Below are 21,838 nucleotides of genomic sequence, written 5' to 3'. Positions count from 1 at the left end.
GGATATGTTGCATATGTGTGTGGTGTATGTACTCACACACGTGTGTGCCTATGCTCTTCCAGAGAAAACTGTTGTGTGTCCTCCTCTTCCACCTCTACCCTGTTCCTCAAAGGCAGGGTCCCTCCCTGAACTCTGAGCTCATGTGCTCAGGCTGTGCTAACAGCAGCCAGCCCCAGCAATCCCCCTGCCTCTGATCCCAAGAGCAGTGGTGTTAAAGGTAGGTGTGAGCAATGCCCAGCTTTGGGAATCCCAGTGAGTGCTTTTGGATCCCAGTGAGTGCTGGGATCTGAAGTCAGGTTCTTGCGGCTGCTCAGCTCAGCTCTCCTCCTAGCCCCCCCTTTACCTTATATGCTTAGAGGGACTGACACATGGGTCCGCACTAGGCAAGGCACATCTTCTGGAAAGTTCTGTCGCTCATCACCCTATTCCTGCCCTTCATCTTCTGTGTTTACTCTTTGAGCATGAAGCTGAGGGCCACCTGTGTTAGTTCTGGACTGGTGACCCATTTTCTCATGGCCCAGCCTCTTTGCACCTTATCCATGAGTCAGTGTGCCCTTTCTCGACTCTTTTGCGTCATTAGTCTGTCGTCTGTTTCCCTGTCTGTCCTGTTTCCACCAGGGTAATTATTTCCCCGATACTCAGCACTTGGATATGGGCAGAAGTCCACCTAGCCCCCACCCAACTATTCTTTTCCAAAATTGTTACTCCAGCCCCCCTTTACATTTTTTTTACTTATTGGGGGCATGTATGTACATGCCACAGTGCACACGTGGAGGTCAGAAGACAACTTACAGGAGTTGGGTTTCTCCTCTCACCCCATGATTCGATCTGGGGATCGAACCCAGGTCATCAGGTTTGGTGGCAAACACCTTTTTACCTTTTACATGCTCAACTACTTTGCTGACCCCAAGGCTTCCTTTAACAAATCAAAGCTCACCACCATTCCATTTTCAATTTCTTTTTAAATTATTTTATGTCGGGCAGTGGTGGTGCATGCTTTTAATCCCAGTACTTGGGAGGGAAGGCAGAGGTAGGAGGATCTCAGAGTCTGAAGTCAGCCTGGTCTACAGAATGAGTTCCAGGACAGCCAGGACTACACAGAGATACTCTGTCTCAAAAAACCAAAAAAAATTTTATGTGTATGGGTGTTTTGCCTGCATATCAATTGTACAGATTTTTGTGAGCCATCACGTGGGTGCTAGGAATTGAACTCAGAACCTCTGGAAGAGCAGCCACTGCTCTTAATTGCTGAGCCATCTCTCCAGCAGCCCCCACTCCACTCTTGGATTTACAATAGAATTAGGCTGAACCCAGAGACTGTTTCCATGGAAGAATACAGGCTCCACCCTTATGCCCTCTGACAGCTGTCTTCAGGTATGTCTTGCACATATCAAGGTGAGTTGCAAATCTACACATGACATCATGACTCAGAGAGCAGTCTGCAACCACAAAACCATTTAAAAGGACATCACGGCCAGTGAGAGAGCTCGGCGTCCAAGCCTGATGACCTGATCTCAATCCCTGGAGCCCACAAGGTGGGCAGAGAGAACCGACTCTCACAAATCGTCCTCTAAACTCTAGACATTTGCCACAACGTGTGCACCCCAACACACACCTGCAAAATAAAGTAAAAAGTAAACTGTAGGAAGGCAAACGCGATGGCGCGGAGGACTGCGGCAGGAAGCGAGTGTTAAGCCTGGCACCGTGCACAGCTGCACACCCTCAGAAAGTTCCTCGACTTTCCTACTCATTTTCCCTCCCCTTTAAAATGAACTAAAGGGACTTTTAGAGCCGAGCTGTCCAGTACAGGACCTGCTAGCCTTGTGTGGTTGCAAGGCGTTAAATTAAGTTAATGTGGCTGCACTTACTTAGAAAGCACACGGCCTGAGCTCAGTCCCCAGAACCAGACATAATGCACATTTTTAAAAGCAAAACAAAATCGAAGCTAACTTAAACAACAAGAGAATGCCCACTCTATTAGCACCAGCCATATTCCAAGGGTTCAGCAGTCACCAGAGCAAGCAGCTCTGCCCTGGACGTCACGGCAGGCTGTCCTGCTGGCTGCTGCTGGCTTAGAGGCCCAGCACAGCTGGCGAGCAGCATGTGGCAAGAAAACATTAGCTGAGATGACCAATAACAATGAAGCCGGATTCTCCGTCCGTCATACCAATGGCGTAGCACCTGGCTAAATACACACTTCCGCCCTCAGTAACTATTCTATTAGCAGTGGTTCCTACTCTTCAGGCATTCTTTTTAAAAAAAATTAATTTGTGTGCACGTGCCCTAGTTTCATTTCTGTTGGTGTGACACGTTATGTTGACAAAAGTGAGCTTAGGAAGAAAGGGTTTGTCTTCGCTCACAATTCCAGGTCATAGACCTTCATGGTGGGGGAAACCAAGCAGCAGAACGTGACCTATCACAATCACATCCCCAGTCACTAGCAGAGAGACACAAACGTGTGCATGCTAGCTGAGCTCAGTCCACGTACATAGCTCAGGTCGTGTGTCGTCCCCCCCCTCCCAGCTTAAGGAATGGTGCTGCTCACAGTGGGCCGGCTCTTCCTACATCAACTAACATAACCAAGACCATCCTCTAGACATGCCTACAGGCCAGCCTCGATTCAGGAAATCCCTTGCTGAAACTCATTCCAGATTGTGTCACACTGACAGTTAACATGAACCATCACAGCATGTATGTGCATATCTGTGTATGTGCATGGTGTACATGTATGAATATCTGCGTATACATAGTGTGTGTGTGTGTGTGTGTGTGTGTGTGTGTGTGTATCTCTGTGTATGCATGGTGTATGTGTGTGCATAACTGTGTGTGCATGGTTTATGTGTATGCATAACTGTGCATATCTCTATCTCTGTGTGTGCATGGTATATGTGTGTGCATATTTGTGTGTGCATGGTGTGTATATGGTGTGTGTGGGCACATCTGTGTGTGTGCATGGGAAAAGAGGCAGATATTGACAATGAGTATCTTCTGCAATTATTTCTCAAGATTTAAAAAAATTTTTTTTATTATGTATATAGTGTTCTGTCTGCATGTACGCTGCAAGCCAGAAGAGGGCACCAGATCTCACAGATGGTCTGATGTGGTTGCTGGGAATTGAACTCAGGACTTTTGGGAAAACAACCAATGTTATTAACCACTGATCCATCTCCCCAGCCCCACCTTTCTTGTCGGTCCTGGCTGTCCTGGAACTTGTTGTGTAGCCCAGGCTGGCCTTAAACTCAGAGAGTCACCCGTCACTGGCTCCCAAGTGCAGGGAGAAAGGCCTGCATCACTCTGACAGGCTACCTACCTATTTTTTTTTTAAGACAGAGTTTCTGAACCAGGAGTTTCCCAATTGGCTAAGCTAAGCTAGCTGCCAGCAGGCTCCAGAGATCTGCCTGACTCTGCCCCACTAGCTCTGTAACTACGCTGGGAGCCACCACGTCCAGCTTTTCAGTGGGTCCTGTAATCGGCACTCAGGCGCTTCACCAGCTGAGCCATCTCCTTCGCTCCCTTAGGCTGGTTTAGAATTTCTGTTATCTGAAGGGGTTTGGCCAGGCACAGATCCTGAGAAGAGCAGGAAGCAGAATGCCCGTGCATCCATAATGCAAGAGCTCAAGTAGCTGTGTCAGCAGCTCAAGTTCATACGCCTGGAGCTGGTCAGCAAAGCGGGCGCAAAGGTAAACAAGCAGCAGAGGTGCTCTCCGAGTCAGGAGAGGCAGCCGGCAGCCACCTCCCACGGCCGTAGGTCTGGAACAGCAGACAGTGGAAGAGGACTCGAGAGTGATGGAGGCGGGAGGCGGGACATAACGAGCAGCCTATAAGTGCAGCTGGCATCTTTTATGCTGAATAACTCTGGTTGCAATCGATATCTGTCGACAATGCTAATACCAGCTATAATCAGATCTGTCCGTCACATACTGAGTGCTCCTTATGCGCAGAGGTAAGAAGATGGGATGGGCCCTGGGATCAGATGCAGGTTACATGCTGACTCTGCTCTCACTGGGGGACCATGGGTTACCCAGCTGCTTCAAACTCGGTTTCTAAAGGTTTCCAGGAGGCTTCAGACAACAGTAATACCTCAGTCATCAAAGGGCCAGTCAGGCAGTGGTGGCACACTCCCTTCATCCCAGCACTCTGAAAGCAGAGGCAGCAGGATCGTGTGAGTTCAAGGCCAGTCTAGTCTACAGAGTGAGTTCCAGGACAGCCAAGACAACACAGAGAAACCTTGTCTCAAAAAACACCAAACAAAAATCAAAGGGCCTTGTAGACGCTTTACAAGTGTGAGCGGCGCGATGCTGATGACAGCGACTCAGAGACACCATTCAATCCTCGCAGGTGCATTGCAGCTGAGGTCACACAGCTAGTAATCGGCACAGCCAGATCTTAAACGCAAGTATTTTCATCACGCGTGGGTTCAGAATCCCCGCATGAACGTCAGAGTTCCACGTGTGGTGGTGCACGTTGTCACCCCAGCACTGGAGACTGAGCTAGCCTAGGCTACACAGGCAGCCCTTACCTCAAAAACCAACACGTAGCAAGCAAACAAAAGTGAAGACTCTGTTTACATTTTCTTCTAAGCCAGGTGGCAGTGGCACACGCCTTTAATCCCAGCACTTGGGAGGCACAGGTGGATCTCTGTGAGTTTGAGGCCAGACTGGTCTACAAAGCGAGTTCCAGGACAGCCAGGACTGTTTCACAGAGAAACCCTGTCTCAAAAAACAAAAAAAAGAAGAAGAAGAAAGAGGGAAGAAAGAAAATTATTTTCTAATATATTTTAAGAGAGTCCAAGAAAGAAAAAGTCAGTGTAGGTCCCGAGAGACAGCTCAGGGGTCAAGAGCACTGACCAATCTTGCAGAGGATCTAGGCTCACTCAGGGGCTCACGACCATCTGTAACTGCAGTTATAGGGGACCCAGTGCCCTCTTCTGGCCTTCATAAGCAGCTGGCACACATGTGGTGCACATACACAAATGTGGACAAAAGCATTCACACATGCAAAATAAAAATAAGTAAATCTTTAAAAGCCTGGAGAGTTGAGCCTGTTTCTTGGATGACGGTCAAGAACAATTGGAAGCCACGGACCTGTGACTCCCTCCTTGTGTCTCCCGAGCCTCACTTCTGGGGAGAACTCACCCTGCTGATCAGAGGGTTTCCCCTGGGCGAAGGCAGAAGGTTTCCGAGTTGGCAGAACACACCGTTCTGTGTGTGTTATCTATGCTGCCTTGGTGTCACGGTGACAGAATCCAGCAGCTATCACAGAGGTAAACAGCCAGAAAGGGGTCTGTAGCTCTGAGTAGAAAATGATGCTGGCCCACGGCCTAAGGTCTTGAGAGAGGTGGCAAGCAGCACACACTGGGACAGCCGGGCGGTGAGTGAGAAGAGCCGTGTCTCCTAAGGTCAGTTCAGCAGAGGCCAAGTGGGTGGCTCAAGTCTTCAGGAGTCATACAGATCAGTAAACACTACTAACTACCTAGTATATATGGATATGAACCCACACACACACGCCACACAGGCCAATATAGCAGCGCGGGGCTCAACACTAGGGCCTTGTGCATGCTAAACAACCAGACGACACCAAATACATCCCTAGCCCCAGATCCCATTCTTCACAGAAATCTATAAAGTCCTGGCATCTGGAACATTTACATTCTGGTGCTAAGGATAAACTATATGAAACTATACATTTGATACAGCATTGGGGATGATAAATCCTATTTTAAAGCAAAGAAGGGCAATGAGGCATGCTCATTCTGGACCAGGGACGATGGCTCCAAGGACGATCCCTCCAAGGACGGACAATCACTGAGGTTTCTAAGGGATGAGTGCTCGTGTCTCAGAACATGAGCAAAGGTCCCGAGGCAGGAGCAATAGTGAAGTTGATATGGCTGAGCTCAGGAAATGAGGATAGGGGTGGTATGAGATGTGGCCACAAAGGCAACTGAGGGCCAAATCATGAAAGGGCTTCCTGCTTCATCTCCAGTTTGATGCGAAGCTGCTAAAGGCTTGAGCAGCAGAAGACGACTTGGTTAAATTGTGTCACAGGCTACTGCTTGGTTGGGAGGGGGGACCAGGGCAATGGCACCAGGGCAGCCGTGGTGGTGGAGGAAGTGAGGAGGGGTCAGGAAGGAGCGGAAAGTGGTGTCCAGGGGTTCATCCATGTCTGAGACGCACATATGAGGAAAGGAAGAGATGGTGAGTCTAGGCTTCCTGGTCCCAGCCACAGAACGGTCCCATTCATAGATCATGTGGCACTCTGCCACGAGACGTGAAAGGGGAGCTATCCAGGAGGTGGTGGGGAAATGGGCTGAGATGCACAGACTGTCATGCTGGATGCTGAGGTCAGGGCAAGGTCCTGAGTATTGCCCAGGGGGTGCCAGCCTTCGACTAGGACGCTCTACAGGGCACTTGGAGAACTTGAGAAATACAGCGATACCCAGGCCCCTTCCGGGACCAACACAGCAGAGTTTGTAGATGGCCGCACACTGTCTTTCTTTCAGCAACCCCAGGAAGTTCCATGCAAGGCCAGTGTGCTAGGGGAACAGCAGGTGTGAGGTCCCGCAGCAGGACTGCAACTAAATGATCCAGCATGGCTACAGCGCTGCCGCTGACGGGGTTGGTGACTGAGATCAGCAGGGTGACAGAAGTCAGATCAGATAGCATATACTGCAGAAGCCACGGGAAAGAATTTCCAGACAGAGGGCACCATGGGTTCCCTGGGTCACAGTGGCCAAGGACCTGAAAAGATGCAATAGGAACGGCCCTGGACCGAGGGGCAGGGAAGTGCATTGAACATGTTTTGAGTAAACAAGGCGTTTCTAAAGGACTGCAGTAATTGGAACTCAACACCCAGCAGGTTCTTGATCTTTCTGTTTTGAGTCAAGGTCTCTTGTAGCCCAGGCTGGTCTTGAACTTGCTAAGCAGCCTGTAACATGAGGGCTGGCTTGTTGGGGTTTCTGTCCCGCCCAGTACCCCAACAAGCCAGTAAATCCCAGAAAATTCACACACAGGACTCCATAAGGTTATAAACTGATTGGCCCATTAGGTCAGGCTACTTATTAGTTCTTATGACTTATCTTAACCCATTATTCTGATCTATGTTAGCCACATGGGCTCAGTACCTTTCTCAGCCGGACAGGTTACATGCTGCCTCTTAGGTGGTCTGCGCAGGAGTGGTGGAGGGGGCTTTATGTTTCCCAGAATACTCTTGTTCTCATCGCCCCACCTCTACTTCCTGTCTGGTTGACCCACCTATACTTCCTGCCTGGCCAATCAGCATTTTACTAAAATACATGATTGACAGAATACAAACAATTCTCCCACACCAGCAGCCCAGGATGACAAACTTCTGATCCTCCAACTCCCGGGTGCTGAGATTACAGGCTTGGTTAGGCCTGGTTTATGCAGTGCTGGGTATGGAACCCAGGACTTCATGGGCGTCAACCCTGCTCTTGGCCAACTGAGCTGCAACCCAGCCCTGATGGCATTAGGGATGTTTGCCACCAGTTTTCCCCAAGACAGGGTTTCTTCGTGTAGCCCTGGCTGACCTGGAACTTATTATGGAGGCCAGGCTGGCCTCGAAATCATGGAGATCCACCTGCCTCAGTCTCCCAAGAAATAGAATTAAAGACATGCTCCTCCATCACAGCTATTATCACTAATTGCTAAAGGAGGTAATTGTGGTATCAGGTCCTGTGGGAAGAATTGGCTATAGGCAATGCACACTGAAGTTGCTATGGATGAGAAGAACATGTTCAAAATAATAGGAAAATAAGACAGCCGAGAGAAAAGGCAGAGAGGAAGGGAGGGGACCCAAGAACAGTTGGCAACTAATACAAAAAACTCCTTTGACCAGTGTTGCTAAAAGGATGGCGGGAAAAACAGGTGGAACAAGAAAGCAGGCCTCTTGTGACAGACACAGGTGGGCTGGTATGCTTGACAACGGGACTGTAAGAAAGTTCCCACCAGAGGAAAGCTAAAACCATCAAGGGGCTGGAGAGATGACTCGGTGGCTGAGGGCACTAGCTGCTCTTCCAGAGGACCTGGGTTCAAATCCCAGCACCCACATCAGGTGACTCACAGATGTCTGTAACTCCGGCTCCAGGGAAGTCAACCTCCCTATTCTGGTCTCTGCAGGCACTTGCACACACACACACACACACACACACACACACACACACACACACACAATACACTAACAAGACAAAAAATAAAATAAAATACCAAAAAAGCAAAATCAGCTGGGCAAAAGAGGGACTGTTCTACTATTCTGTAAAGCTGCCCATTTTAAGGCTGCCTGCCTGTTCTCAGACCAGACCCTGGACTAGCTAAGCTGATTACTCTGTCCTCCATTTGGGGGTGTGCTCAGGCACCAGGCCTGGGGAGAGCTTGCCTGGTTCATCCTCGACTCCCTTAAAGCCAGGAGATGCACTCTTTGAGCGCCCTGGGGAGACTGGTCATCACATGACTGCAGCAGCCCCGTGACTTCAGGGAACCGTGGTTGGCACTCTCCACTGAGCCAAGAGCTGCCTGACGCACAGCATTGTGACCAGGGCGGGTTCCACGCCCTGTCCTGAGACCTCTCCTATAGACAACACCGATTCCAGGACAGGCGCCAAAGCTACACATAGAAACCCGGTCTCAAAAAACCAAAACCAAAACCAAACCAAAACACTGAATCCCGTGACAGGTCCCTGTGACAGGTCCCGGGCAACCCTTCTGGGCTGGTTAAAGGGTAGCTGTGTAAGATCATAAATGACCCAGTGCAAAGATGGGGGCAGGTGACCTCTCTACTTGTGTCCTGGTCAGTCAGGCCTGAAAGAGGCCACAAAGCTGTCCAGACCGACAGAGAGAGAGAGAGACCCAGGCCCCAGTTCTGCCACTGAGTGAGGCTGCCCCGGGGAGAAGGTGGGTCCTACTCCTGTATTCACAGGGCAGGATAAACCCTGCTTCAACACCAGCAGTGTGCAAGGCGTGATGGACCAGGGCTGTACAAAGGCTGTTTTAACCGCCCGGCTGCTAGGAGGCTCCAGAGACCTGCCAGTCACAAGGCAGACTGGCCCCTAAGCCTGCCCCATCCTCACACCTGCCTCATCCCTGCTCACTCAGACGGTACAAACCTAGAAAAACAAAAGAAACAGCCTGACACCATGGAGGACCCATCTCTCTTCTGCTGCCAGGGGTGGAGTTACCGTGACAGCAGCCTTCCTGATGGCCTCATCGAGAACACGCATATTCTGAGGGCCCACTGCTAAGAGAACCCAGGTTCCAGGTCCAGAAGCCAATGAAGGACAGATTGCTACCTCACCTGTTACCCTTTAAATAATTAAGTCAATGGGAACCACACTTAAATGAGCTCGAATGAGCGTTGGGGTGGACAGAGCGATCCTCTGGGGGTCTGCGGTCTACATGCGAAGCTTCCCTCAGTGCTGTGGCCTGGTGTGTGAGCAATCGTGTATCCCTGAAGTGCCTTGCAGTTTGGAATTCTCTTCCAGGCACGGTCACTGACCGGACAGACCGCAGGGCTTTCTGTTTGTGTAATTTTGAGTCAGGGATCTCACTGTACGCCAGGTTGGCCTCAGGTTTGCAATCTTCCACCTCAGCCTGTCAGGCACTGGAACTGCTGTGTCTACAACCCCTCTGGCGGCGTCACAGACACTTGCTCTTTCTGATGCAGTTCCTCGGAGGAGCAGCACAGGCTGAACCACACAGCACCATTTATCATCTTGGGAATTGGGGTGTCCTCAAATTCTGATCCCCAGACTTCTCAAGAAGAGGCCAAAAGAGAACATGTCCAACCAGTGACAGATGGAGAAGAGCCAGTGTGACTATGTCCCTTCAGGAGGGCCTCCATAAATCTGATCCTTTTAAAACTTTCATCTTGAGACATAGCCTTAGTATGCAGAGGTTTGATTATGAATGGCCCCCCCACAGGTTCATATATTTGAGTGCTTGGTCACCAGGGAACTGTTTGGGAAGGATTAGGAGGTGTGGCCTTTGGGAGGAAGTATATCACTGGAGGTGGGCTGTGAGATTTCAAAAGCCCACGCCAGGTCCATGTCTCTCTCTGCTTAATGGCTCAGGATGTAGTCTCAACTACTTCTTGAGCACCATGCCTGCTGCCACACTCCCTGCCGCCATGCTCCCTGCCCCCACGTTCCCCACCACAATGCTAATGGACTGAGATTTGGAAACAGTAAGCAAGCCCCCAATGAAATACTTTCTTTACAAGAGTTGCTTTGGCCATTGTGCCTCTTCACAGCAACTGAACACTGACTGATACAATAGGTTACTCAGATTGGCCTTGAACTTGAGGTCCTCCTGCCTCAGTTTCCCAATGAGATGGTCTTACAAACTTTTGCAACCAAGCCCAGCTTAATATTGATCAGAAGTCTGGACCATCTTCAGGCACAGATGCCAGAGTCTTGAAGGGAAAGACTGGTACCCAACACCTAGTCTATCAAAAACAAACAGATATACAGGTGTATGGTAAAAATGCACAAACAAGGTAACCAAGGTGGAGGGTTTTTTTCTTTTAATGAAGCTTCTTTAGGGGTGTGAAAGGGGATCTCAAATAGTCCCAGCTGACTATGCAGCCAAGGATGATTGTGAATGTCCCTTCCCCCTGCCTCAGTTTCCCAAATGCTGAGTTAGAGGTGTCTGTCATCACGCCTAGTGAGCACAACCCAAGCCTTATGCAAGCTAGACTGGCTTTTTTTCCCTTAACCAACTGAGCTGCATCCCCAATCCCACGAAGCTCCTTAAGAATAATAATGCCTGTGTCATGTGATCCAAGGAGCAGAACACCACTGCCAACAGCATGGTCTTAGTCAGGACCGGATACTGGCCAGGGTGGAAGAACTCTGACATTCAAGCGTTTCTAAGACAACCATCTGGTCATCAGCAGTTTCCCACGACCTCAGTAAAGATGCCCCATGCAGGATGGCGTGTGAAAGGCGAGAGACCCAGAGAGCGGGGGGTAGTGTGTGGCAGCAAGCAAAGTGTGCATGTGCGCACACACACACACTGGAAAGTCAGAAAAATAACCCCTGGACCAGATCCCTTGCTTTATGGCCGAGGAAGGCAAAGACATCTTCCATACCACCTGGCCACATGTGCTGAGACCCCAGAGCTGCTCCCCCTGCTTCTATCCCACCTGAGGTAAAGCACGGGTTTCAAGGGGCTTAGTAACCTGGGCCACAGTGCTGGAATGTTCTAGTTGCTTCCTTCTTCCACAGCATTAGTGTACAGGCACAGGTTGTCGGCAGCTCCAGCAATACTTGCAGAGCTTCTGCCTCAGGCTCCTGGTTTTACAGTCTCTACCCTAAGGTCCCACTCCGCTTTACCCAGGGACAGATTCCCAGTGACAACCAGTTACAGTGGCCCAAGAAGCCAGAGAGCGCAAAAATCACCCTGCATGAAAACCAATGAGAGACCTTGAGATTCACACAGGGCCAGTCTCATTTCCTCACGGGCATGGCACTCCTGTCCTTGAGCTGATTGATGTCTCTGGGGGCAGTCACCCCTAAAGGGTCTGTTGGCCCTAACCTGCATTGTCCTTGAATCAATACCGGTAAAACTAAAGCTTGCTGAACATACAGGAGTTGGGTCCTACAGCTTTCCCGCTGCCTCCCCAAATCACTGCTTGCAGCCCTGGATGGCAGCAGACACTACACTAGGCTGGCAGATCACTGAGAAGCAGCTGAGGGAAAAAGGGAAACAGGTTCTGGAGTTTGTGTGTGTGTGCCTTGTTTAGGCTGAGGAGGGCAGATCTCTTAGGTAAATTGACAGAACGTGGTTTCTAAGAGCCTGGGCTGGGGACGCAGCTCAGTTGGGAGAGCACTCGCTGAGCATGCAGCGGCCCAGTGTTCACGTACATCAGAGAAGGAAGCACACGCCTTATCACAGAGGAGGTAGGAGGTCAGACGCTCGGTCACTCTCAGTAGCACAGGGATACATGGGACCCTATTTCAAAAAAAAAAAATTAAGGGCTGGAGAGTTGGGTCAGTGGCTAAGAGCATCAGCTGGACCAGGCAGTAGTGGTGCACACCTCCACACAATCACAGCACTTGGGCAGAGGCAGGTGGATCTCTGTGAGCCCATGGCCAGCCTGATCTACAAAGCAGACAACTAGGGCTGTGTTACACACCCTGTCTTAAAAAACAAACAATAACTAAATAATTTTGCTCTTTTTTTGAAAACAGAAGTTTTGTGTATAAATTGTTTCACCTGTATCTGTGTATGTGGCCATAGCATGTCTAGAACCTGAAGAGGGCGTTGGATCCCCTAGAATTGGAGTTAAAGACGGTTGTGAGCCATTACGTGCAGGCTGGGAACCAAGCCAGAGTCATCTGCAAGAGCAGCCAGTGCTCCTAACAGCTGAGCCATCTCTCTAGCCCTCAAAACAATTCTTTAAGTAGTTGAATACTTCTTCCAGGAAAGAGGTGGCCCAGATTGCCAAGTCCTCTCCCACTAGCCTAGCCTGAGGAACCCCTTTGGGAGGAACCAAGGCCAAGAGCCCCTGGCAAACACCGGAGGCCGAGAAGGCAGGCACAGGCCTGAGAAAACACACTGCACGGGGTTCTGCTCCGTTCTTCTAGGCTGGCGCTGGCAGAGGCTGGCAGACACCCTGCCTGTTTTCTGTCACCGGTGCTGTGGGCCATGCTGATGCAGGGGAGGGATTTCTCAAAACCTATTGTAAACCCGGCTCCCAAGCTGTACTTTCCTTGCTTCTCGCTCTCTTTCAGTTCCCTTTCCCTCTCTCCACTGTGCCTGCATGACCTGGTGAGGGCTTCCCCCACCCAAGCAGTGTGTCGCCAAAGGAAAATGGCCACCCAGGTCACTGTCTAAACACAATGTTAGTTTAGAGAACATGGCAGAGACCCTTCTCCAGTCCAAGGCCCATGCAATGCCATGGTCTAGTCAGATAATATTACAGGTTGAAAATGCAAACAGAGGGTGAGGAAGCCAGTCGGGAACATTCTAGGTTACAAACCATGGCTACTTAAGGATAGGGGAGAGGGCTTGGGGTACACATCCAGCCACTGTAACTCTTAGCTTTTTACATGGTCAGAAGGTGGTGGTGTAAGTTCCAGCACTCCGGAGGCAGAGGCAGGGAAATCTCTGTGAGTTCAAGGCCAACCTAGTCTACAGAGCAAGTTCCAGGACAACCAAGGTTACACAGAGAAACCCTACCTCAAAAAACAAACACAAACTAAAGACTTATTTTTTTTTTTATGTTTGTGTGTGTGGAGGTATGCAGAGGTCAGGGGACCACCTCTAATGTCCATTCCTCAGGAATACTGTCCACTTTGGGGTTTTTGAGCTAAAGTCTCACACTTGGCCTGGAATTTACTGGGTGGGCGGGGCTGGCTAGCCGTGAAGCCCAGGAATCCCGCTGTCACCGCCTCACAGGTGCCGGCAAGCATGGCCCTATGGGCAGCCTTTTACAGTGGGTTCTGGTGATCACAGGCTGGTCCTTGCACACTTCACTCACTGACGTATCCCCACAGACCCCCACTGCCACCTGCCTCGTGTTTGTCCCTAGAATGTACCTGTTTCCCAGGATTGGCTCATTGCTGATCCCTAGCGAAACAAGAGCGCTCAGCACACAGCAGTCACCCAGAGAATTCATAAAACACGAATCGTGTACAGCGGGCCAGCCCACAAGGCTAACCCATGGGGTGGGGAGCAGAGGGTGCAGTAGGGGACACACATGAGCAAAGTATAATGATGCACACATATGAGTCATGATGGAATCCATTGTTCGATACATTATAAAGACCGACCTAGAGAGACAAGACTATTATTTTAAGGCGGACATCATAGAGAAATGGAAAAAAGCAGGAGCCAGAAAACTGGTTCCAAGGCCAACCCTGCTCTTTCTGAGATTAACAGCTTTGGACACGCTGCCCTTGAGTCTACCCTGTGTGAGGCAGGCAACAAGGGCTGTCCTGCCAGTGTGTGGTGTTGCTGACAGGAAAGGTGTGGACACAGGAGTTGGTTCTGAATAGATTAAATGTAAGGAGCCCACTTGTGGGATCCCCTCTTCCTCTCAGTGGGTTCGGCTGCCTCATGCCTCAGCAGCCTCTGAACACCCAAAATAAAGGGTTTGAGGAAAGGCTGAGGGATATGGTTCATTGAGTAGGGAGGGAGCTTGCCTAGCATGCACAAAGCCTTGGGTTCCAACCCCAGAACATATAAAACTGGAGAGTGGGGGATCAGAAGTTCAAAGTCATCCTGGGCTATGTAGTAAGTTCAAGGCCAACAGGGGCTTCCTGCGACCTTCATGAGACCATCTAAGGGAAAAAGCAGACTGAGTAGTTTACCTTTACACAAAATATTGCGTTCCAATACACAACCTTGCATCCTTTCTGCCTTTTCAGTCACCATCAAAACTGATGGAACAAAAGGTATTTGTTTAGATAGGTGTGTTCTCCCTTTTTCTTTTTCTTTTTTAAGTCTTTCTTGAGATAGGGTCCTATGCTACAGCTCAAGTTGGCTTCAATCTAGAAGTTTTCTTGCCTCTACCTCCTGAGTGCTAAGATTACAGACATACAACGCCATGCCTGACTGCTTCCTTATTTTCTATACTTGGAACCTGCATTCCGACCTTGTCTACACTGTCTTTGAAACCATTCCTCCTAAAGTTACCAACAACCTCCACATAGCCAAACTCATATTTTTTTTTTGAAAACTGCCATTAATAAACCTATGGCTTGACACAGTTGGCCCTTCTTCCAAATTTATCACTTTGTTATCATGCATTGTATTATTTTCCATACCCTATCTTTCCCCTCTAAAAGTTCATTCATACCCCTCTCCATGCAGGTACAAGCAAATCCATTTCTCTCTGCACCTCTGTCTGAACTCCAGACTTAGATTTCTAGCTACCCATTATATATTTCCACTAAGCAGTCTTATTATCACAGTGAATCTGATAAATCTAAATTTCTGGTTCAACCTATATTTTTTTCACTTTCTTACCTCGGGGAAGGGGAGCCTCCACATGCACAAACTGGAGTCCAAGCAGGCGACCTCAACATCTCTGCCACCTTAAAACTGTTTGCACTGGGACAGAGTTAGCAATTTAATTTTTTTTTAATCTAATCAGTGTTGGAATGCATAGAATAGGTCTGTGTGAGGAGGAATGGGCTGATAGGGTGTCATGGTGCCAGTGGCTAGGGTTACTTCATGAAGGCATAAGAATTCTTATCCTTGTAGCAGGGCAGGAGCAGGATCTGGTCAAAGTTGTCCTGCGTCAATACCCTCACAGTGAAGAGGAGACAATGGTCTCTTACATTAAATAAAATAATTGAGCAAATAAGTAAATGCGTTGAGAAAATTGAAGTTAGCTTTTTCAGGCTTAAGTCATTTTTTTACAGATACGTAAAAAGGAAGGATAAAATTACCCTCATGATGTTAAATGGAAATAGAAAGTTGATATGACTGCTTTACAGGGGAATTGCTTGTCAGTTGAGAGAATGGGTGGTGTACCTGTGTGCCTCCAATTCTTACCTCTGCGCACTGAGAGGGAATAGACATGGCCCTTCAGTAGCTAACGAGCACGCCTGCCACCAAGATGCGGGACTTCAAGTACTATTCTCCACTAACAAGGAAGAGAATGGACTCCAGAAATGAACGCACTTGTATATGGTGAACTGATTTTAACAAAAACGACAAGACAACTGAATGGGAGAAACAAAAGTCCTTCCAACAGCTGGTGATTTGACAACTAAGTCAAATCACAGAATTATTTGTGTGCACAGAATAATGAAGCCGGACCCCCACCCCACAGCATGCACGAGTGGTAACTAAAAATGTGTTAAAGATTTAAATGTAAGAATTTGTAACTATTAAAATATTAAAACATTTTTAAAAAAAAGCAGAGAACTTGTGCTAAAACTGATCAGTGACCTGTGACTTCCACAGACTACGGTCGGGATTGTGTGGATTTCAAATGTGCACAGACCCTTCCTTGCCAATGGGTTACTTTGATTTTCTTAGTTCCCACTATTAAACAGCTATCTGGGGAAGACAATAGACTATAGGAAACAGATACCTTCTACACACACACACACACACACACACACGACAGAGAAGACGGAAGCAGGGCCACCTACCTGCCTAGAGGACAAGGGACGAGCTCAGGTCCCCAGGTAAAACCACAGACCAGTGACTTTCCACCCTCGGCCTGAGACCTCATCACTTCCCCGCCTCACATATGTGTTCGAGACATTCACACACAGGAGGCAGCCAGGAGGATGAGTGGGAAAACAGACTGGCAAGGAGCATCGGCTCACACCCACCAGGACTGCCGCCTAGGCTGGACCAGGGCGCCAGTTCTAGCCGCACTGCAGGGCAGGTTCCAAAGGCCACACTGGGGAGCCCCTTCGCCACCAGAGCAGCCACCTGGGAGAACTGTGCAGCAAACAGGGGGCCCCCAGTATTTCCTGTGGGTACGGAGTACTGTCAGTTCTGACAGCAACACGCACACCATGATGATGAATCGTGGGGCTGAGATAAGCCCTCCAGCAGGACAAACGGTCTGCCCCATGAGCAACCTCGAAGGGCCGGCCTTCTCCTCCCCGCAGCATACACACTGTTCCTTTCTCGCCATCTTGACCACTGCACCCTCACTCAGTCTGCTGCCAGACCTAACATGTAACACCCGACAGCAGATGCTCAGTTTTTCTGACCTTCTTTCAGACCGGGTTCCAAATAGATGAGCTTCCTGGGAGATCCCAGAACCACCACAGAACGGAGCCACCTGACTCTTGAGTGTCGGCCTTGGTCTGCCACGGGGCCCACTATTGCCAGCAGGTGGCCGTTTCTCTTTGCCCAGGAGCAGGCCTTTCAATGTGAATGTCTCTAAGCTAGAGCCAAGGCCAGGATGGACAAGGCCTCCAGTGTTCTAGGATGGGGTGGGAAGGACCACAATGTCACGAGGCTTCAAATAGAAACCTGATGTCACAAGAGTCGCATAAAAAGAGAAGTATATTGTAAGCAGAATGAGCAGGGCTCAGGAAAAGCGGGGAACACTTGTCTCACATCTGTTCCTGGGCCTCAATGGGGTGACCTACAGGGTCGGAGCTGGCCTGCACACTGTGATTCCTGCCTGGGGGTCCTTGGGTCCTTCACAGCCTTTTCTGCAACCAAAGAAAAAGAGCCATGGCCAGAGCCACAATCCAGCAGAAGGAAAAGGGAAGCACCTCACATGGTAAAATGTGTGTGTGGCTATTATTTTATTTAGCTCTTCACCCGGGGCGACTTAAGTCATTGGGGGTTTGTAGAACATTTTCCCTGGAAGCAGACAGAACAAAACTATTGATTTCAAGCAGTGGGCCAGGACTTTCACTAATTTTCAGTGCACTAGCAGGGCAAAGCTATCAGAAGGAGTTAAAAAGTGGGGAAAGGCCAGATGTGGGAGCATGTGCCTTTAAACCCAGCAGGCGGATCTCTGAGTTCAAGGCCAGCCTGGTCTACAAAGCGAGTTCCAGGACAGCCCAGGAGACAGTAGAGACCTGTCTCAAAAAATAAAAGAAAATTAGGGAAAAGCCTACCCCCTAGGAGTCTGCCTCAAACCAAGCAGGTGAAGAAGCAGGCTGGACATGCAGCCGCTGTGCTACAATCAATGTCTCATGAATTCATTTGCCTAATGTTTAAAAAGAGGGAGACACAGGACAGCTACTTTTCATTGTATACTTGAAGTACCTGTGGCTTTATTATTAAAAATAATCAGAATAATAATTTTGAAGGCAGGGTCTAGGCTAGCCTTAACTTCATGGCAATCCTCCTGTCCTAGCCTTCCCGCTCCTGAGTACTTGTGTATTTTTATTGTTTAAATTTGGGGGGTTGTCTTGGCTTTTTGGGGGGTTGTTTGTTTTTGAGACAGGGTCTCTTCCTAGGGCTTAGACCAGTGGTCCTCACCCTTCCTAACACTGCGACCCTTTAATACAGTTCCTCATGTTGTGGTGACCCCCAACCACAAAATTATTTTTGTTGCTACTTCATAACCACCGTCATTTTGCTATTGCTACTACTAATCATATGTAAATATCTGATATGCGACCTCTGTGGGGGGTGCAACCCACAGATTGAGAACTACTGGCCTAGAACAATGAGGATCACGGGAAGGTACTCACGAACCCGAATATGTTTCATCACCACGTGGTTCACGGTGCCCACACTCACCCCTCAAACCTTCTATAACATACAGATGCTGCTGCAATACACATGGGCCACTACAGGCCTGGTCACACTCTTCTGAAAATGCTCCCCAGCCCACCTTGACAGGGACTTTTTAGGGTAGACCCACGTGTCCGCATATAAACGACAGCTTGGGGGCCAAAATTTAGCCTACCTATTTTTATAAAGTTTTGCTGGAATACAGTCTCACCCATCAGTTGGTTGCTCTGGGGCAAAAAAGGAAAGGCTTGGGTAATTTCAGTGAAGTTATGCAGCTTGAAAATATCTTTAAGAAGATTCTTTAAGAAGTTTACAGGAAGCAGGTCTATAGCCCCAGGTCTATAATTACAGCTATTTTGGAACCAAAGGCAAGAGGACATAAGTTCAAGAGCAGCCTGGGCAAAGTAGTTAGACCCTGTCTCAGCGAGGTAAAAAAGGAACACTCAGGATGTAGCGCAGTGGGTGGAGCACCTGCCCAGTATCCAGAGGCCCTGGGCTCAATTCTCAGCAACCCACGCCTTCGTGGTGATGCCCACCTGTAATTCCAGCACGTGGGAGGGGGAGGGGGAGATCAAAAGCCCTCAGAGGCCATTTTTGTCAGCACGGACTATCTAAAAAAAAAAAAAAAAAAGGTAAAATAAAATAACGAAATTAAAAAGGGCTGAGTTTGTAGGTCATGGTGGAGAGTTCACAGGACATGCACAAGGCTCTGGGGTGCAGCCCCACCACAGGGAGAAAAGACAAGGAAATGCCGCAGGTCGCAGGGACTGCCGAGACAGTATTTCGGCCTAAGTGTGTGGCAGACATTGCATTGAGCATCGCAGGTATGTCATCCCATGGAACTGAATTCCTATTATAACAGCTTGAGCAAAACCTGACTGGTGATGTCAACAGAGCTTCCATGGTCTGCTAGCGTCATTATGCCGGGTGATAAATCCAGAATCCAAAGCCGGGCCTGGGTCTGTGCACCTCTGGCCCATGTGCCAGGCTTGTGGCTTTTCCAGGGTGCACATCCAGATTAGTCTGTCTCCCCAATGTCCTCAGAAGATCACCCAGGGGGCTCCCACTTCTGTGGGGGATGTTTCTTCGAGCCTGAATATCTACTTCTTTCTCTCTGAGAATTCTACCAGTTTGTCAAGGCTTTTAGTTAAGGATCCCTCTCTCAACCAACAGAGTCTTTGGAGGTCACGGCTGTGGCTTAAAAGGTTTATTTTCATTATTTTTATGAATGTGCGTCTCTGTGTGTGGATACGTGCACACAGTGCAGGTGTCTGAGAAGACAGAACAGGCTTGGGTCACGTCGAACTGGAGTTACAAGCGGCAGTGCAGTGGTGAGCCACCCAGTGTGGGCAGTGGAATCCCAACTTAGGTCCTCTGGAAAAGCTGCCAGTGCCCTTAGCCACCAGGCTATCTCTCTACCAACTTTTTTTTTTTTTTTTTTTTTTTTTTGAGACAGGGTTTCTTTGGAGCCTGTCCTGGAACAAGCTCTAGTAGCCCAAGCTGACCTTGAACTAACAGAGATCAGTCTGCCTCTGCCTCAGGCGTGCTGGGATTAAAGGTGTGTGCCACCACCACCCAGCTCCAACTTTTTGTTGTTGTTGTTTTTAATTTAATCCTCTTTTTCCACCGCGCGTTCTGGGGATTGAACCCAGGCCATCCGGCTTGCACACCAACTCAGGCTTGCGAGCACTTTTACCGGCTCCACCTCCTTACCAGGCCTGCCATGGCTGCTCCCACAGCATAGCTGAGACAGACTTAGCCTGCAGAGGCCTCCGTGTCCACTGCTGGAGCTGTACTCGCTTTCCTTGTTTTGAGATAGACTATCACCCATAGCTCCAGCTGCCTTCCAACTAAGCAGTCTTATCAGAAGCAGAAATCTTTTCATTTATTTTCAAGCTATAGCCTCACGACATGGCTCTGGCAGCTGTCCTGGAACCAACTATGTAAACCAGGCTAGCCTCAAACTTATAGAAAGCAGCCTGCCTCTGCCCCTGCCTCCCAAGTGCTGGACAAAGTCATGTGCCACGATGTCCAGCTAAAAGCAGAAGGAATCTTAAAGGAGGCCAGGCATAGTGGGGTGCGCCTTTAATGCTAGAACTTGAGAGGTAGTGTTCGAAGCCAGCTGGGTCTACAAAGTGAGACTATTTAAAAAAAAAAAGAAAGAAAGAAAAGCAAGAAGAGGGCCAGAGAGATGGCTCAGTGGGTAGAGCACTTGCTACCAAGACTGACAACCTGAGTTTGATGCCTGGAACTCACATGACAGGAGAGAACCAATTCTCAAAAGTTGTCCTCTGACCTCCACTCTCCCACCTGGGCATGTGGGTACCCACATATATGGAGTTAACACACGTTTACATACACAGAGTAAATAAAATATAATTTAAAAAAAAAGATCAGAAAAGGAAAGCTAGCAACATATTTTCGAGTCAGGCGAGGCAGGAGTTCAAATAATAAAAACTAAATAGAAATAAATCTCTTCTGATTGTCCATGTAGGTTTTCGGTGACTATGAATACCACCCAGCTTGGGATCCTTTTTGGTTTGTGGGTCCTACCTATTACTTTTTGTTTTTGAGACAGGGTCTCACTATGTGGTCCAGGCTAGCCTAGATCGCAGGTTTCTGCTTTGGCCTCCTGAGCGCTGGGATGACAGACAGGCACCACCACACCCGAACTTTTGAGACCGGCCTGTCTCCTCACCCATGGACATGCCCTTGACAGGTAGTCACTCCTACCAGGAACTGGGGCGATGACCAACACTAGCAAGTCCCGACGCAAAGCATCTTAATGTCACTCTGTCCCACGACTCACTATCCAAAAATACAATCCTAGGCACTTCGAGTCCTCAATCAGAACTCTGCAACGAGCTTTTTCTAAACTGTCATCCTGGAGTACGATGACTTGGGGACTCCCCAGAACGCCAGGCAAGTGCTGGTCCTCGGCCTTTGCCTTGAGTAAGGGTGGATGCAGTGGATTCTTCAGGGATGCTCTCTGTGTCGGGTCGTCCCCGGAGCCTTTCCGAGGTGTCACCGGCCCCTCTCGGGACGGCACGGCAAGGCCGGGTCGGGCACCGGGGAGCTCCGAGAACGCTGACCTCAACTTTGTTTTTTAAAAATAGCTCAGAGGCCGCGGTGCTCACGGGAGCCGCCTGCTTCCCCTGCAGAGCTTGGGGTCGCCGGGAGGTCGGTGGCCGGGGATCCCAGACCCGGGGGATGAGCGACAGGGACCGGGGAGAGGCCAGGGCCGAAGGAGGCCGCTTACCTTCTTCACCGACAGCGAGATGTTCTCCAGGATTCGGTCCTTCACCTCCCGCGGCTCCATGGCGCCGCCGCCGCCGCCCCGTCGCCGCTTCCCGCGCCGGGCGCCCGGGGCCGCCGCCAACCGCTGCCGCCGGCCGTGCGGGGACTCCGTGGTGCCGGCCGCGGGCCCCGGCGCCCGCCGCCCTCGCTTCGCCTCGCCCGGGCCTCGCTCCGCCGCCGCCTCCCGAGCGCGAAGCCGGGAAGGAGACGCGGACTGTGCGCGGCGGCAGGAACTGATGTCAGGCGGGGCGGCGCCAGCACCGGCCGGGAGGGACGGCGGGGACCGGGCGGGCCCGCCTCCTCCGAGTCCCGGGCCGGCGGAGACCTGCGAGCTCCGAGACTCGGGGTCGCGGAGA

General features: G+C 49.8%; 1 protein-coding gene across 3 annotated transcripts in view; it reads right to left on the bottom strand.

Moving 5' to 3' along the window:
- Plekhm2 (pleckstrin homology and RUN domain containing M2) overlaps positions 1-21,602 on the bottom strand; it is a 43,358-nt gene extending 21,756 nt beyond the window's left edge. For 2 of the 3 annotated variants that reach the window (XM_087906928.1, XM_087906931.1), the window contains exon 1: positions 21,445-21,602. In XM_087906928.1, the coding sequence (XP_087763054.1) occupies positions 21,445-21,504 (60 nt within the window). In that variant the 5' untranslated portion in view covers positions 21,505-21,602. The remainder of the gene's footprint in view (positions 1-21,444) is intronic. The other variant, XM_087906932.1, reaches the window with a different exon arrangement.
- Between the last annotated feature and the right edge of the window lie 236 nt (positions 21,603-21,838).

The sequence above is a fragment of the Myodes glareolus genome, chromosome 6, assembly GCF_982192425.1.
Source record: "Myodes glareolus chromosome 6, mMyoGla1.1, whole genome shotgun sequence".
Taxonomy (NCBI): Eukaryota; Metazoa; Chordata; class Mammalia; order Rodentia; family Cricetidae; genus Myodes; species Myodes glareolus.
This window is presented reverse-complemented; position numbering and strand designations above follow the sequence as displayed.